Raw genomic sequence first — 16,801 nt, 5'->3', positions numbered from 1 at the left:
TGCAGAAAGGGTGCTGCCTGTCAGCAGTCCTGCCACGAGAGCACATTGAACAAAGAAAAGCAGGGATATTTATTCCTTATGCATTGGGTCCTTACTGCTGTGTCCTGTCTCCATTGGCTGGAACTGGACCTCCCAGTCTAAGCTAGACCCAATTGACTAATAACTTAAAACTTTTCTAGATAGGTAAAGGTAATAGAGAACAAAGGAAAAGAGGAAGTTGCTTGCGAAAAGACTTAGAGAAGTAATAACATTTCCAAATAAGGAAGGGACATAAGCTGTGAGCTGGGACATGCTTGAGCAAGTTAAAGTACAAAGACATAGAATGTACTTATTCCCTTATATCTAACAGCTACATAGGAGGGGCTTAACAAAGAGTTATTAGTATAAAGGCAAGGAGGCTTGAAGGAAGTTAGTTTTTAAAAAGAAACTATTATTTTTAACACTTATGATTTATTCTTTCATAAGAAGGGAAACTTTGAAGAGGAACTTTTCTACTTTGCACACTTAGCCTCCCCCAGGGGGGTAGGTCCTCTCTGTGTGGCCTGCTCTGCCCTCCATGCCTGCTGGAGGATGGCACCTGTCTGAGGCAGAGCCTGTGGCCGTTCATCCAGCAAGCACTTCCCAGAACTCTCACCTATGCCAGGCCCAGTGCTGGTACCTGGGACGCCGAATCAGTTTGCTGTTGCTGAGTAACAAACCACCCCAACACTTAGTTATTTAGAACAGCAGGGATTCTATTTGCACGCAGTTCTGGATCAGCAGTTTGGGCTGGGCTCAGGCTGGGCACAGACTGCCAGCTCCCGGCCAGGTGCCTCCACCTCAGGGAGGCCCACCTGGCTTCTTTCCCCATGGTTTGGGGGCAAGCCCAAGGACCAAGGATGGTCCAAACCTCTGCTCAGGTCACCTCTGCTAACATCCCAGTAGCCAGAGCATGGCATGGCCCAGCCCAGCTTTGAGGTTGAAGAAATGGACCCCATCACCTGCTGGGAGGAGCTGCCAAGTCACATGGCAAAGGGGGTGCACACAGAGGTGGGAGGGAGTGTTGCAGCCATTTTTGGCCACAATATGCCACAGACAAAAGGTGGGTGGAGCACAGCCACTCCTCACAGGTGCTCGCAGCCTGGTGAGGCCCACACATGGATCAGCATGAGGATGGTGCAGGTGCCAGGTGCCAGGGAGACAGAAGCCTGGAGGCAACCAGGGCCTCTTCTGCGCATTCCATGTGCTTGGGACCAGACCCTAGGCCAGGCCTCTGCTTCTCAGCATCCTAGAACAACAAGACTCAGTGAGCCCGGCCCAGCCTGGTGCTTGGGAGGGGCCTCAGCCCAGCCCCAGCTCTGTGGCTGACCAGCAGAGAAGGGAGGAGGGAGTTGGAGAGGGCTTCCCATGCCTTTACTTATTCCTTCATCCATCCATTCCGGGATTCACAGAGTCCCCCTGTCCCCGTGTGACAGGCACTGTGCCAGGCTCAGGGTGCCACAGCGACAAGATGGACTTGGTGCCGTGTGCTCACAGGACTTATGCAAGAGGATACAACCAGGCAAAGAAACGTGGGAAGGGCGTCGCAGGCAGAGAGAGTGGAATGAACAAAAGCATGTCAGTGTGGCTCTGGCCAGTCTGCGGGGTATGAGGTCAGCCTTCCGCATGCGTGGAGGGTCTGCCAGTGTGGACCAGTCACCCTGGAGCCATGTTTCTGTTAATTAGACTGACAGAATGGAGTCATTGTGCTTTTGGGAACGTGAACGAAGTGGAGGAGGGATGCCCCACAAACCAGCCGTTTCTCTTTTTGGGATTTAAAAGTGGACAGGGACAATGAGGACACATCACAGCTGTCATTTTTTATGACCTTTCCATAGTCAGTTTCATAGAAAGTGACCTTTCTCACTAAAAGTTTGTTACTTGACCATCTGTTTGCTTCCATGAATGTGACCATATTTAGTGCTTTTCCTTAGGATTCCAAGTGGGTTGAAGAGAAGCAGCTGCTCATCAGAACAAACCAAGACTTGCTGGAAAAGGTGCGTGACCCCACCTCAGGGAAGCACAGAGCCGCAGGGCAGTTGGGACCCCGCGGGCCTGCTCAGACTACAGGGGTCGTGCCCAGCGCCATTTGGGCACTCCAGTGACCAGGGCCTTGGGTCCTGCACACCTCCCATGAGGAGAGATGTCTTCCTCACATGGAATCAAAGCCACGTCTGTGGTTCTATCCTCTGGGACCAGGTCTGCAGAGCTGGTTTAGATCATCCTCCTTGGGTACTCCACAGAAATGGAGAGGCCTGGCCTGTCTTCCCAGGCCACTCTGCAGAAATGGGGAGGGCTGGCCCCAACCTCTGGGGATACCCTGCAGAAATAGGGAGAGCTGCCCTGTCCTCTGGGGACACCTGCAGAAATGGGGAGGGCTGGCCTTGTCCTCTGGGGACACCTGCAGAAATGGGGAGAGCTGCCCCAACCTCTGGGACCCCTGCAGAAATGGGGAGGGCTGGCCTTGTCCTCTGGGGACACCTGCAGAAATGGGGAGAGCTGCCCCAACCTCTGGGACCCCTGCAGAAATGGGGAGGGCTGGCCATGTCCTCTGGGGACACCCTGCAGAAATGGGGAGGGCAGGTCCTGTCCTCTGGGGACACCCTGGAGAAATGGGGAGGACAGGTCCCAACCTCTGCAGACACCCTGCAGAGATGGGGAGAGCTTCCTTGTTCTCTAAGGATACCCTGCAGAAATGGGGAGGGCTGCCCCTACCTCTAGGGACACTCTTCAGAAATGGGGAGGGCAGCCCTGTCCTCTGGGGACACCCTGCAGAAATGAGGAGGGCTGCCCTGACGTCTGGGGATACCCTGCAGAGATGGGGAGGGCTGGTCTGTCCTCTGGGGACACACTGCAGAAATTGGGAGAGCTGCCCCGACCTCTGGGGACACTCTGCAGAAATGGGGAGGGCAGCCCTGTCCTCTGGGGACACTCAGCAGAAATAAGGAGGGCTGCCCCGACCTCTGGGGACACTCTGCAGAAATGGGGAGGGCTGCCCTGTCCTTTGGGGACACCCTGCAGAAATGGGGAGGGCAGCCCCGACCTCTGGGGACACCTGCAGAAATAGGGAGGGCTGCCGTGTCCTCTGGGGACACCTGCAGAAATGGGGAGGGCTGTCCCTGACCTCTGGGGACAACTGAAGAAATGGGGAGGGCTGGTCCTGACCTCTGGGGACACCTGCAGAAATGGGGAGGGCTGCCCCATCCTCTGGAGACACCTGCAGAAATGGGGAGGGCTGGCCTATTGTTGGGCTGGTCCATCTTCCTGACACTGGGCTCCAGGCCGCCTCTGCTGTGGCTTTGTGGTCCAGAGCCCTTCAACCACCGGTGTGGTGGGCGCCTGAGTCAGGTCCCTGGGCAGATCCTCAGGCCATCTCAGCCCAGTGCAGCTGACCCATAATGGGAACTGGGCCTCTGTTCTTCTCTTTCTGGTTGTGGAACTTTCCAGAGCTCTCGGAGAGTCTGCTTGGGGAGTACCTCTAATGCTTTGGAATTAAAATCGTAGCTTATTTTTTCCTTATTGGTGTACAATTCACTTTTTCTTTTTGTAAATCTGCTGTGTTGCACAACCATCACCGCAATGCAGTTTTGGAACATTATCAGCCTGATAAAGACCCCTCCTGCCCATGTGCAGTCCCCCCTCTGCCCTGCCTCCCGGCCCCTGGCAGCCTCCAGTCCACTGTCTCTGGATGTTGCAAGTAAGTGCAGCCAGACCCTAGGTTAGGCCTCAGCTTTTAAGCATCCTGGGGCACCAGGACTGGAGGAACCTGGCCTGGCCCTGGTGGGGGTCCTTGGCCCAGCCCCCAATCTGCTGCTAACCAGCATGTGGCCCCATTCCCTTCCCTGCATTTCTCAAGGGCATTTGGGACAAGGGCATTTGGGACCGCGAGCAACCCCAGGCCTCGGGAGAATTTTAGCATCTTTGGTGTCTTGTTCACTAAATCCTGGGAGCCGCAGAAAACCCTCACCCCCTCATCCCATTTCTAAAGGTCTCCCGGGGGTGGGATCACCTGGCAGAGGGCCCCCCTCTAGCCTTCTGTAATGGTGCTATGAGGCTTTACTCAAAGCCCTCATGTACATGCGTTATTTTAGTGACTTCTCGCTGCTGCCAGGCGATGGGTGCTGCTGTTTCCCTTCTTGGACAGAAGGTGAGGGCTGGAGTAGTGGGCTGAGTGATCCAGCGTCTCCCAGCTGGGTCTGGAATGCAGGCGGTGTCGCTTCCCACACTGATCTGCGCTCTCAGGGAACTCCTGCCTTTACGGCTTCTTCTGCAAGCTCCGTGGGGAAGCAGGAGGGGGCTTCCCTGCCGCAGCTGGCTGGGCCTCTGTCTGGGTGGGCTGAATCTGGTGGGGCTTGAGTTGGAAAGACCTGGACAGGCTTTGGGTGTGGCACTCTTGCTTCCCAGTGTTTGGCCTCAAGGAAGGGACTTGATAGCTCCATGCCTCAGTCTCCCCATCATTCATTTATTCAGCAAATATGTACGTAGCCCCTACTCCACTGGGCCAGGCTCGGAGGTGCAGGGGTGAACCTGGCCCAGCCTCTGTCTCCTTCATTTCCAGCCGCATCAGCAAAAAGGACCTGCAGCACCTACCTCATTCGTTTGCTTGCTGCAAACCCTGCCCTCTCCTGCCCCTTGCCTCCGTGGCCGGTCCTCTGTTTCCCTCCAGCCACTCAGTCAGGTGGCCTGTGACCAGGGGACCCCAGTGCTCCCACCCATCCTGTTAATCCGCAGGTATCTTTGCTCTAGATTTACAGACTGGAAATGGAAGAGAACCAGCTGAAGAATGAAATGCAAGACGCCAAGGATCAGAACGAGCTGTTAGAATTCAGAGTGCTAGAACTCGAAGTAAGAGACTCTATCTGTTGTAAACTCTCAAACGGAGCAGACATTCTCTTTGAACCCAAACTGAAATTCATGTAAAGCTCTCAGATGTTTTCAAGCATGTGTAAAGGGGACATGTTATAGTTTCTTTCTTTCTTTCTTTCTTTCTTTTTTTTTAAATCTGTATGTTCAGAATAATTTCACTGCCTTAATGTGTTCTGGAGAGCGTGCTCACCCAAGTCTATGGACATGTACCAGAGCTAATATATTTATTGCCTATGGCTTGTTTTGCACTTAATAAAATAATTTGTTTTTGCAATATTTTGCCTTTTTTATTTGTGTTTCATTTCCATAACTACTTCTTTCCTGCATGCGTAGTCACCGGGTACGCATTCTGCACACCCAGACGGAAGCACTGTTGCAATTAATAACACACCTTTTTAAGTGATCTTGCATGCAGTAAATCTCACCTTTTGAAATAGCAGAGTCTGACCTGAGCCAGCAATTGACTCTAGAATGTGTTTAATGCCAGTTTGGGCCCATTTTCTATTTGCCAAGGTAAACACAAGGTAAGTAAAGACAGGGTAGAAGGATGTATTTGCATAGGCGTTTAAGAAAACTAGTTACGTTGTTCAAACTCTTTTATCCAGTAAATACAGACCCAGGCATTGCAGCAATATTGGACTAAAGAAATTACTATTTGCAACTCAAACTGCACCTCAAAACTACTGGAGGGAGATCAGTTGCTGTTCACATGTAAAAATCCTGTTCCTTCAGGAACTGCCCCAATGCACCGAGTGAGATTCAGTGAAAGAATACTAATGGTCTTACTGCTTCCAGCTGAAATCTTACCTCGGGTGTGTTACTGTATTGCCTTGCTCTCATGGTACTTCATAATCCTTTTTTTTGTTTCTGTTGAAAAATCATTGGCATTTTAAACATCACTTAAGTTTGTGATGAGTTTCTCTAAGCACCTGTAGTGGCGCAGCTCTGCTGTCTCTCAGCTGAAACCTTTGCATGCGTGAAACCCTCAAAGTGAGCACCTTCACAGTGTCTGTGGCTTCCCCAATTTTGTTTTCTCCTCCCGGCTTGAGTTACAATTCTGTCTGCATTAGAACTGACCGTGTGTACCTTGTCGTGTGGGCAGGGACCTGTGGCCTGAGTATTTCTCACACCAAGAGTGACTCAGCTGTTGGCTCAGCATGACATGAGCATTTTATTTGTGCGACAGAATTGGAAGTTATGTGAGGTCATTGTTAATACTCCTGCCGCTGTTAGAGAACCTTTCACAAATCCTTATTATGAGTCTTTCTCATGAGAATTCTATAAGCACTACCCAGTTTACTAGAGTTTTCTTTAATGGTCTCCACCATCCTTCAGAACCACCAGAAACAAAATGGCTTTTTTTTTTTTTTTTTTTAGGACAGAGTCTCGCTCTGTCACCCAGGCTGGAGGACAGTGGCGTGGTGCACTCTTGGCTCACTGCAACCTCTGCCTCCTGAGTGTGAGTGATTCTCCGGCCTCAACCTCCCTAGTAGCTGGGATCACAGGCACACACTTCCTCACCCAGCTAATTTTTGTATTTTTAGTAGACACAGATTTCGCCATGTTGGCCAGGCTGGTCTCAAACTCCTGACCTCAAGGAATCCACCTGCCTCAGCCTCCCAAAGTGCTGGGATTACAGGCATAAGTTACCATGCCCGGCCTACAAAATGACTTTTGTTCATATAAAATCTGAGTTTTGGGGGCCACTTTTTCTATGGGGACGCCATTTAAGTAAATTTGCTGGTAGAAAGGCATCTGTGGAATGGAACCATCATGAAATTTGTTTTTTTGCTTGTTTTTTGTTTTTTATTTTTTTAAATTTTGGCTAATAAGGGAAATAAGGTTTTCTTACTAGACTGTTTCAAACCTAGGTTAGTCAGGTTAGGGCTTCATGGAAATTGATTGAATTAGTGCCCAGCCCTCCCTCTTTCCTTCAGTCTCACCCCAGAGCATCTTCTTAAGCCCTGCCGTCTAGATTCGTGCCTCTCTTGGCTACATCTCTTAGTAGAATTATTCAAGAAGCCCATTGGTTCTGTAGCTAGATTCTGCTAGAATGGCCCAAAGCGTGTTATTTTTTACCTTACCGTAACTTTGCTCAAACTAAAGCAGTTTGATTTAAAGGTGTAATTTGAAAAGGTCTTCTCTGCTGCCCCACCATGTCAAATCTGTCCATCGCTAAAGTGTTTAAAGTCCATTCTGTGCAGGAAACACATCTGAGACCTGAGTCCTGTTCTGCCACTGTGCTTTAGCCCTGTAAGTAATTAGGTTTTCCCGACCTTTTAAAAACTTGTCATTTATGTATGATTAATAAATACCTCTTCTGGGAAAAGGCTTGCTCTTCTTCCTCCCTTAGTAATTAATTGAGCTTTGCTGTAAGTCTAAGGCAGGGGTAGAATGATCACTTGTTGTGTTAGTGTGGTTCAGAAAACAATTGTGAATGGTATTGGCAGATTGTATTGGAAAGAACAGAAAGTCAGCCTTTGGGGCCGGGCGAGGTGGCTTACGCCTGTAATCCCAGCACTTTGGGAGGCCGAGGTGGGTGGATCACCCGAGGTCTCTGGAGTTCAAGACCAGCCTGGCCAACATGGTGAAACCCCGTCTCTACTAAAAAAGAAACAAAATCTAAATACAAAATTAGCCCGGTGTGGTGGCGCGTGCCTGTAATCCCAGCTACTTGGGAGGCTGAGGCAGGAGAATCACTTGAACCCGGGAGGTGGAGGTTGCAGTGAGCCAAGATTGTGCCATTGCACTCCATCCTGGGCGACAAGAACAGAACACCCTCTCAAAAAAAAAAAAAAAAGGAAAGAAAAAGAAAGAAAGTCAGCCTTTGGGGTCCTGGCCCTGCCGCTTGCTAGCGTGGGACCTCAGACACAGCCTCCCTGGGCCACCACCTTCTCTTTGTCTACAGAATGAAAGCAATGAGCCTGCCTCCTGGGGTTGTGTGAGGATTAGACGGGAGAGTGGTGTGCCTGGCACAGAGTAATAAACCATAGTTGGTGGCTTTTGCTATCTATTCAAATTTAGTGCAACTGTGTTTTTTAAATTTTGTAATTCTGTGATTTCCTGGGTTTTGATCTCACAATGGATAAAGCCATGGTACCCTGTTAACCATTTCTCCCTAGATGAATAGGGAAGAAGTAAACACATTTCCATGGAGAACTGCTGCATGGGAAGGCGTGAAAACGTCGTAGCTCACGGACGAGGCTGCTTCTAGTCCGAACTCGTGCTTTTTAGTAACATCTGTGCCCACTGGAATTCCTTGGTTTTTGCTGAGTAACGTGGGAAAATGGCAAGTGGTAAATAATCCGGTCACATTCTGTTTTTAAACCGAATCTTTTCCCCAGGAGAGAGAGAGGAGGTCGCCAGCATTTAACCTCCAAATCACCACCTTCCCCGAGAACCACAGCAGCGCTCTCCAGCTGTTCTGTCACCAGGAAGGAGTTAAGGTAGCGTGCCTGGGGGGTGCCTCTGCTGAATGCCAGCCAAGGGCTCGCTCAGTGCCCGGCTCAGCTGCAAAGGGGGAGTGCTGGGATAGAGTTGATTTTCATGAGATACCCCTTGTGTTGAAAGTCACAGTTTGTCCATTTATTAAAGGGTCACCAAATGTGACTCTATTTTGACCCATATGTTTAAAACAGCAGAGGCTTGGCGTATAGCCCTGAGTGTGAACCCCAGTTCCACCACTGCTCTGGCCTGTAAACTTTCAGAGCCTTAGCCTCTTCGCTATGAAATCCAAATGACAATACCCACACCGTGAAGCTGGGGTGATGACAAATCATGAACAGACTCCAAGTGCCTGGCCCTCTGCCTGGCATGCAGCAAGGTTCTGTAGATGGTGGCTGTGGTTGCTAGAAGGGCCCGGGGTTTACCGTGTCCTAGAGCCCTGCTCAGCCCCAGGGACAGCGTCCTGACTCACCCGATTCCATGGCCTTTCTAGAAAGCAGTGTTTGTGCTGGTGTAACACTCAGCAAATGAGCAGCAGTTATGCCTTCTCTCCCTCACTCCCCAGAGGAACGGCTGGGCGCAAAACTTGGCCAGAAAAGAAAAGAAAGAGCGCGGTGTCTTGTCCAGAGGAAAGGCCGTGGCCCTAGAAATTGGTATGGTTGGTCTCTGTAGCTCACACAAAAATGAACGTTGGAAATCTCTTCCAGGATGTGAATGTTTCTGAACTTATGAAGAAATTAGATATCCTTGGCGATAACGGGGTAACTATGAGCGATCGGTTTCTGCTTTCGTGTTCTTGTTTTGATCTGGGTGTATTCTGTGTGACTTTTGTTTTGTTTTGTTTTTAATTTCTCTCTGATGTAAGAGATCTAAGAAGTACAATGTAAGGCTTTTGTATGGCCATGTTCCTGTGTGGGTGGTGGGGTTGGCATTCGTCAGAAGTGGGGTTCCGAAGTTAGATTCCCCTGGCCTGTTGAGTGAGGAGGGGACGGGAAAGCCTCAGAACCCCTACCCAGAATGCAGGTGGAGTCACACGAGATTGCTGAAATCAGAAAGGGATCTTTTTGCCGTCCTGAAAGATGAGCTTGCATGTAGCCATGTTTCACAAAAGCTTAGTGCCACTCTGTGAAATGTCCCCAACCAGAGGGACAGGAGCTGTCTGCCTGAGGCGCTGGCCCCATTAGCGAGAGGGAGCTGACCCTCGGGTGCAGCTCGGAGAGAAGCTAGGAAAGTTGCTTGGTGTTGGCGGGGCATGGTGGCTCACGCCTGTAATCTCAGCACTTTGGAAGGCTGAGGCAGGCAGATCACCTGAGGTCAGGAGTTCGAGACCAGCCTGGCCAACATGGCGAAACCCTGTCTCTACTAAAAATACAAAAACTATCCAGGTGTGGTGGTGTGCATCCCAGCTGCTGTAATCCCAGCTACTCGGGAGGCTGAGGCAAGAGAATCACTTGAACCCAGGAGGCAGAGGTTACAGTGAGCCGAGATCACACCACTGCACTCAAACCCAGGTGACAGAGAGAGACTCCGTCTCAAAACAAACAAACATAATAAAACAAACAACAACAACAACAACAACAACAACAAAAAACTTGCTTGGTGCTGACTGTCTGCACGTGGATTTGGGATCCAGTGTCAAATGCCCTTGCCCATTTTTGTGTTTTAGAATTTGAGAAATGAAGAACAGGTTGCAATAATCCAAGCTGGAACTGTGCTTGCCCTGTGTGAAAAGGTAGAAGCCAGCGGCATTTCTGTGCTCACACCTTGTCCCAGCTTCCCAGCACCATACAAGAAACTGTACATTGGCGTCTTGCTTTGCGTGGGAGCATGCGTTCCAGTCCGTCTGCGTCTGCACGTGCACATGCATGCCTTTCCGTTCTCTTCATGACAGAAGTCCCACATGCTCACTGTAGAAAACCCAGAGATGCAGGAGGAAATCAAAACCCGGTGGAGGAAACAGTCTGTCACTTTTGTGTATTTCCTTCCAGTGGTTTCCCTGCGTCCATTGTTTTTAAACTTAGTTGAAATGATACTTGACATCCAGTTTTCCGTCAGGCTTTAGAAACATCCTCCATACCATTTAACATGGTTCATAAACGTGTTTAAATGGCTGTGCATCTCTCCATCACACAGTTATACTGTTAGTTACTTAAGCCCCTCTTAGCTGTTATATATTTCTTTCTACCATCATGCAGTGGTAAACTGCACATTTTTTACACATAAATTTCTATCTACGTCTTAAAATATGCCCATAAGATATATTTTAGAAGCAGAATGACTGGGCCAAATAGTAAGAATGTCTTGAAGGACTTTGGCATTGTCAAAACAGTGTCCAGAAAAGCGGCACCAGATACCCTCCTACCTGCAGCCTTACACGTTGTTGATTTATGCTTGACATGGCATGTTACCGCTGAAAAGAACTTTGCCCATTTGATGGTGAAAACCGTATCACGTCATTGTTTTAATTTTTATTTGAGTGCTAGTGATACTGAGTTTTTTATGTGTATTATCTATTTTCTTCTCCTTCCTTGTGAATTGTAATTGCGTTTATTTTGAGGGTTTTCCATTGGATTTGTTCACCCATCCATCCATTCATTCATTTGACAAATATGTATTCATTGTCATTGTCTTTCTTACTGACTTCTCTGAGTGCTTTACATATTAAAAATACTAACTTTTTGACCTGTTTGTTACAAAACACATTCCTGATTTGTTTGCCTTTTATATTGGTTTATGGTGTGTTAGAAATATACAACTGTTTGTGGCTAAAGACCTTTTCCTTTCAAAGCAAATGGGTTCAACTTTAAAACGCTATTTTTGCAGTGATGAGGTCTTAATGATCTTAGTTGGGATTCCTTCCAGAATTGCTGGAAGGGCATTTAAAATAGAAATAGTTTCCTTCCCAGGGCATCTGTTCAATCCCTCAATCAAGTAAAGGATACTAAATGTTGGTAACAAGACTTATGGCCAAACCTTGCCCAAGGTCACACTGGTAGGCAGTGAGAGGATTGGAACTCAGCTTTCTCCTGTTCCTATCATCACTAAACCTGGCTGAGCTTGTGTCTTCAGGTGAACCGCGGGACGGGGATGACTCACACCTGGCCGGCTGGTGGCTATCAGGTGCAGGTGCAGGCACGGGGCGGGGCGCATGGAGCACATTCAGCACCTTCCTTTCCAGCAGCAAAACCCTCCGTGGCTGTCTAGGCTCCTCCAACGGTGCTCTGTGTAGTCACACAAAGTGCTGATTAAACACTTATGACTCAGCTTATTCAACATCTACTGGAACATTTACTGAGAAAGAGCATCTTAGTGTCAAGTGCTGAGCACGGCCCTGGGAGATGTGGAGATGTCACATCCACCAGTGTCTGCTTTGATGTCGGGGAGGCCTCTCCTGGCTTGGGTCTTGGCCACACCACGTGCCAGCTGCAGGGGTTTCAGCCAGTTTCTCACCACGTCTCTCTCAGCCATGACACTGAGCATCCTGGTGGCTCACAGTGTCTGTCGGAATCCAGGAGGCTGCATATTTCAGTAGGATCAGGCATTGCCATCAGGTTCAATCAAGCACCTGGGGCCATGCTTGCTTCCTGGAGATGCTTGGTCAATGCCTGTGGACCGGGTGAGCAAGGATCAGGAACCTGCTGGTGACTCAGGGTGGCTGGTTCGTCCTGGGGCTAGGGCAGAGGGTGTTGGAGGGCCAGGGTGCCAGCTGGCAGGAGGCTTTCAGCCTCAGTGATAGCAGCCCTCTGCAGTGCGCTGAGTTCTCCCACCTGAGCCGTTCCTGATGTACCCCTCCCCAAGCCCGACCCACAGCAGGTGTTCCAGGCCTGCACCTTAGGTCCCCAGCGCTCCTCATCCTCTGGGCATCTGTGAGATTAGCAGCCCTCTAGGACAGCTGAGGAGGTGGAACCTGTCTGGGATCCGGCCACTGTCTGCCTTGACCCTCACCATGCTCTGCTCGCCTGGCAGCTGCCCACCTCCCCGCTTGCACCCTGCCCACCCCCACTGCCGCCCGCCTGCCCCTGACCACCAACCTCCCCAAGCTGGTCAGCCTGGTGCTGTGCCTTGTGCCCTACACGCTAGAGAGCTGTGCCAGTCGCCCTAGCCTGCCAGGCCCTCACAACCCCTACTGACGGTTATGGGGCCCCGATTCTGAGCCTGGCACAGAGGTGCCCAGCTCCGCGTCTTTGAGGAATAGACTTAAACCAGAGTTTTCTCAGGTTGGGTTCTAGGAGACACTGGCCCTGCCATTTGTCTGTGGATAAAGGTCCAGTAAGCTTGGGTGTTGCCGCTCGTCTCCTCCCAGCTTGGAGAGGATGTTGGTGTAAGAGCTCCTCAGGTCCAGAAGTGGACCTTCATGTGGGGTGGGAACTGCATCAGCAGGACCCCCTGAGAACCTGGCAGGACCACTAGGGGACTGACGGTCTGCTTTGCCTGGGACTGACAGCTTTCCTGGGACGTGAGAATTGCAGTGCTAAAACAGGGACAGTCGTGGGCCAACAGGGACAAGCTGGTCACCCTAGAGCCGACAGGCATTGCAGGGAAGTTTGCAGAGGGGGCGGGCACCTGCAATGTCACTGCCAGGGAAGGCTTGCTGACAGGCCCCAGTTAACCCCTGCTCCACTAAATACTCTTTATTTTAAAAATTGTCATTCCATACGGGTATCCGAATAAGTGGAAGTCAATGTCAATGTTCCCTTAGAGGCATTAATTTTTTTTTTTTTTTGAGACAGAGTCTCACTCTGTCACCCAGGCTGGAGTGCAGTGGCACGATCTCAGCTTACTGCAACCTCCACCTCCCAGGTTCAAGTGATTCTCGTGCTTCAGCCTCCTGCAGCTGGGATTATAGGCATATGCCACCACGTCCGGCTAATTTTTGTATTTTTAGTAGAGACGGGTTTCTCCATGTTGGTTAGGCTGGTCTCAAACTCCTGACCTCAAGTGATCTACCTGCCTTGGCCTCCCAAAGTGCTGGGATTACAGGTATGAGACACCTCACCCAGCCTCGAAGCCAGTTTCTTAGTGTGTAGGTGAAGTGCAACCTGAAGGAATGTCCTATGATGTGCCTGTGTTGATTTCGCTACAAACAGCATCTTGCCCTGGGCACGTGCTTTCCTCATCTCCGCCCACTGAGGCCCTGCCCAGTCATCAGGACACAGGCATCCGTCCTGGCGCCCATCAGCCCCACTCTGGTTAGCCACGTATAGGATCAGGCAAGGTCTCACTCACCTCGGCACATGGCACGTGCCCCACAGAGAAACTGAACCGTGAGACATTGGAGGGTTTATAAATCATAGCAGTCATATCTCTTCTCCCTCAAGTTCAAAGTGGATCGAGAAAAAGACACCGGCCTCAACCAGGTGGGAATGTCTTAAAGGCCGTGTTCTCACTAGTAACGATGGATAGGAGAATGAGGCATAGGTCTGAGCCATAGTCTGACTTTCTAATAGTTGGCCCTGAGTCGAAGCCTTGGGACCATCCCCAAAGGGAGAGGGGAGAGATGAGCCCCACCAGTTGCAGGGGATCCAGGCTCTGCACCTGAGGGGCCCTGGGAGGCGGGGCGCAGACAGCAGCCCCCACCCTGCAGCATGCTGCCCCCATGAGGCTGCTCAGTTCATCAGCACCTCCCTGTGAGTGGACTCACTTCTCCTCCCCAGCCTGAGACCCCCTCTCCTGGGGTTGGAGCAGAACCATGAACGCTGTTTCTCCCAGGAGTGACTGAGGCTCCACAGCTATCTGGCCAAACTCTTTGATATTAAATTTCTGATCTCACGTGGTCGGGGGTCCTCATGGCCAGCTTTCTCTGCTTTCATGTTCTCTCCCCGTTGCTGAAAAGGTCTTGTTAAATTTATTTTTTATATGCAATTTTTTAAACGACAGCAGCAACAAATCTCAACTCTGTGTTCTGCAGAAACCGTTCTGAGAGCAGCATGTTGTAATCATCCAAACCTGGATTTCCCATTTTAATTTTATTCATTTTATGACTGCTTGCATGAGGATATTAAAACTGAAATACCTGTAACTCCCCATCCAAAATATGCTTATCTGTTTCTAAGAAACCACACATCTTGTCTGAGCCTTGTTTGAGGAAGTGCTGGCCACCGCGGCTGGCACAGGGTGCTGGGTGCTGCCACCGTGGCTGGCACAGAGCCCGTACTGGGGGCCGAGCTCACTGTGACGTTAGGGAAGGAGTTCTGTGGCAGGAGCCGATCAGTTCTAGTCCCCTCTGTTTAGACAGCACACACCACACCAACCTGCACAGCCTTGATTCTCCTTCATTCAACAGAAGTTTATTAGGCACCGGCTTGTGTCAAGCCCTGTGCCAGGCAAGGAAGTCCAACAGGAGGCAAATGTGGTCCCCACCTTCAAGGGGGGCAGTGGGGTTAGGGGTGAAACAGACAACAGCGCTTGTCAGGTGAGTGCTACGACCCGGCATTCACAAGATGACTGACATGGGCACCATGGAGGTTAGCTGACCCCACGGACTCAAGCAGGGTAGGCTTCCTGGAGGAGGTGACAGCTAGCTCAGGGCCTGAAGACTGAGTGATGCTAGCTTGTTAAAGGCCTGGGGCTGAGGCTGGGGCCAGGAGAGGTAGGGACAGCACATGGAAAGGCTGGGCATGTTCGAGGAGCTATGTGTAGTTAGGATGACCAGGGCCTGGGATTTCAGTGGGGACAGGAGAGTGCTGACTGATGAGGCTGTGAGCATCACAGGGGCCACCCCACACTGGGGCCTTGCCAGTGTTGTCGGGGGTGCTGGGATGTCTTTGGAGGTCTCTGAGCAGAACAGGAATGTTCCATGAGCCCATGTGTGTTTTTTAGGGAACTTGCTGGCTGGGGGGCAGAAAGGAATTTGGGGTGTGTGGGGAGGATTCAGATATGAACCTGGGGGCTGAAAGGGGAATGGGGGGTTGGTGATGGGGAGGGAGTGCTGCGGGTGGGTTTGAGAACCAGAAGGAGGCAAAGCCAATATGTTGGAAGTGGACGGAAGGAAGGAGGGGGCACTCTTCCCCATCAGGGGTCCTGGCAGGCCCTGGAGATGCCTTGAGGCTTGGGAGTAGAGGGGTGCAGGAGGCAGCGGCACACAGGGCGTGGTAGGGCAGATCTGGGTATGAGACATTTCAGAGAGGGTAGGGAGGGTGGATCCCGGGGGAGGGCAGAGTAAGGTGGAGAAGGCCGAGGGCAGGGCTCCAGGACCTCACGAGTGCAGGGTGACCTGGCGAGGGTGACCAGCTGCCGCCAGAGGAGAGGGAAAGCAAGGAGTACAAGGAAGCTGGGGGAGCCTGGGGTCGGGAAAGGGGGTTTTCTGCAGCCAAGGCCTGGAGTCAGAAAAGGGGGTGCTCCACAGCCGGGATCTGGTGGCAGGAAAAGCACTCTACAGCGGGGCCTGGGGTCGGGAAAGAGGGCGCTCCGCAGCTGGGGCCTGGCAGTGGGAGGCCATCCGACAGCCTTAGCAATGAGGAGGTCAATGGTGTTGTCAAACCTGGACACACCTAGGTGCCCTGACCTCCCCGCAGCCCTCCCCCACAGGGCAGCCACCCTGTGCTGGCCTGGACTTCCTCCTGTTTTAGGGGCTCCTCGTAGAGGCACATCCACGTATGACACCTGCCTCCGTGCTCACCCCCAGCCCAGACCCCAGAGGGAACGTGGACAGAGCTCCCACTCCCTTACCTGCCGCTCAGGTGCACGCCCCGCCTGTTCACCCCGTACTCTCCGTGCCTGCGCCCTCATGTCCTGGCATGAACCCTGCTTTCATGCTCCTACACCCCCTACCCTGTGTGTGATTCCACCTCCTCTCATGGTGGCACCAGGCACTCTGGGCTGCTCCAACTCACGTTGCTGGAGGGATGAGGGCAGTGGCTTTGGCATCCTGCAGGCTGGGTTCCAAATCTCCATTCTGCACCCGTGTGACCTTGGACAAGTGACTTAACTCAGCCTCCATGTCTTTACCTGCAAAATAGGGGTGACGCTGCCTACTGCTTGGGGTGGTCGTAAGAGAGTCAGATGAGGTCTCCTGTGTGAAGCATCAGCACAGAGCAGGCACTCATTGACATCAGCTACACCACACCACTTCCTCTGCTGCACACACTCGCAGCCGCCCACACTCGGGTCCATCCAGGCTCTGAATCCAGCTTCCACACCACGTACATGTCACATTCACACCTAAGACCTCCTGCACATGCAGGCTGGACCATGCACACACAACCACGCCATCCACAGATCAGGCATGTGTGTGCCATGACCTGACCCATTCCTGAGCACACTCTGAGGAAGCCGATCTATGAAATTCACACACCTGTGAAATTCCACAGCCCCTTGGGTTCTGACGCTCACTTTGCTGCACCCGTCCTGTCCCTGCTGTTTTCTAGTGGCTGAAGCAAATAGAGGGGACCGAGGCCGCCCTGACCCAGAAGATGCTGGACCTGGAGAAGGAGAAGGTAAAAGATTTGACTGCCTGGGGGTGGGGGAGAGGGTT

The 16,801-nt window shown here is 51.3% G+C and overlaps 1 protein-coding gene across 4 annotated transcripts in view; it reads left to right on the top strand.

The window, feature by feature from the left end:
* Positions 1-16,801, top strand: part of JAKMIP1 (janus kinase and microtubule interacting protein 1) — a 177,091-nt gene that overhangs the window by 143,308 nt on the left and 16,982 nt on the right. For 3 of the 4 annotated variants that reach the window (XM_034951925.2, XM_057302029.1, XM_034951924.3), the window contains 2 exons: positions 1,953-2,015; positions 4,765-5,160. In XM_034951925.2, coding sequence (XP_034807816.1) covers positions 1,953-2,015; positions 4,765-4,938 — 237 coding nt within the window. In that variant the 3' untranslated portion in view covers positions 4,939-5,160. Of the gene's footprint in view, positions 1-1,952; positions 2,016-4,764; positions 5,161-8,228; positions 8,331-9,035; positions 9,090-9,994; positions 10,061-16,694; positions 16,764-16,801 lie in introns of those variants that run through there. The other variant, XM_034951926.3, reaches the window with a different exon arrangement.

Source organism: Pan paniscus, chromosome 3, assembly GCF_029289425.2.
Source record: "Pan paniscus chromosome 3, NHGRI_mPanPan1-v2.0_pri, whole genome shotgun sequence".
In the NCBI taxonomy this organism is placed as follows: Eukaryota; Metazoa; Chordata; class Mammalia; order Primates; family Hominidae; genus Pan; species Pan paniscus.
Note: the sequence above shows the minus strand (reverse complement) of the source record. Positions and strands in the feature narration are given on the sequence as shown.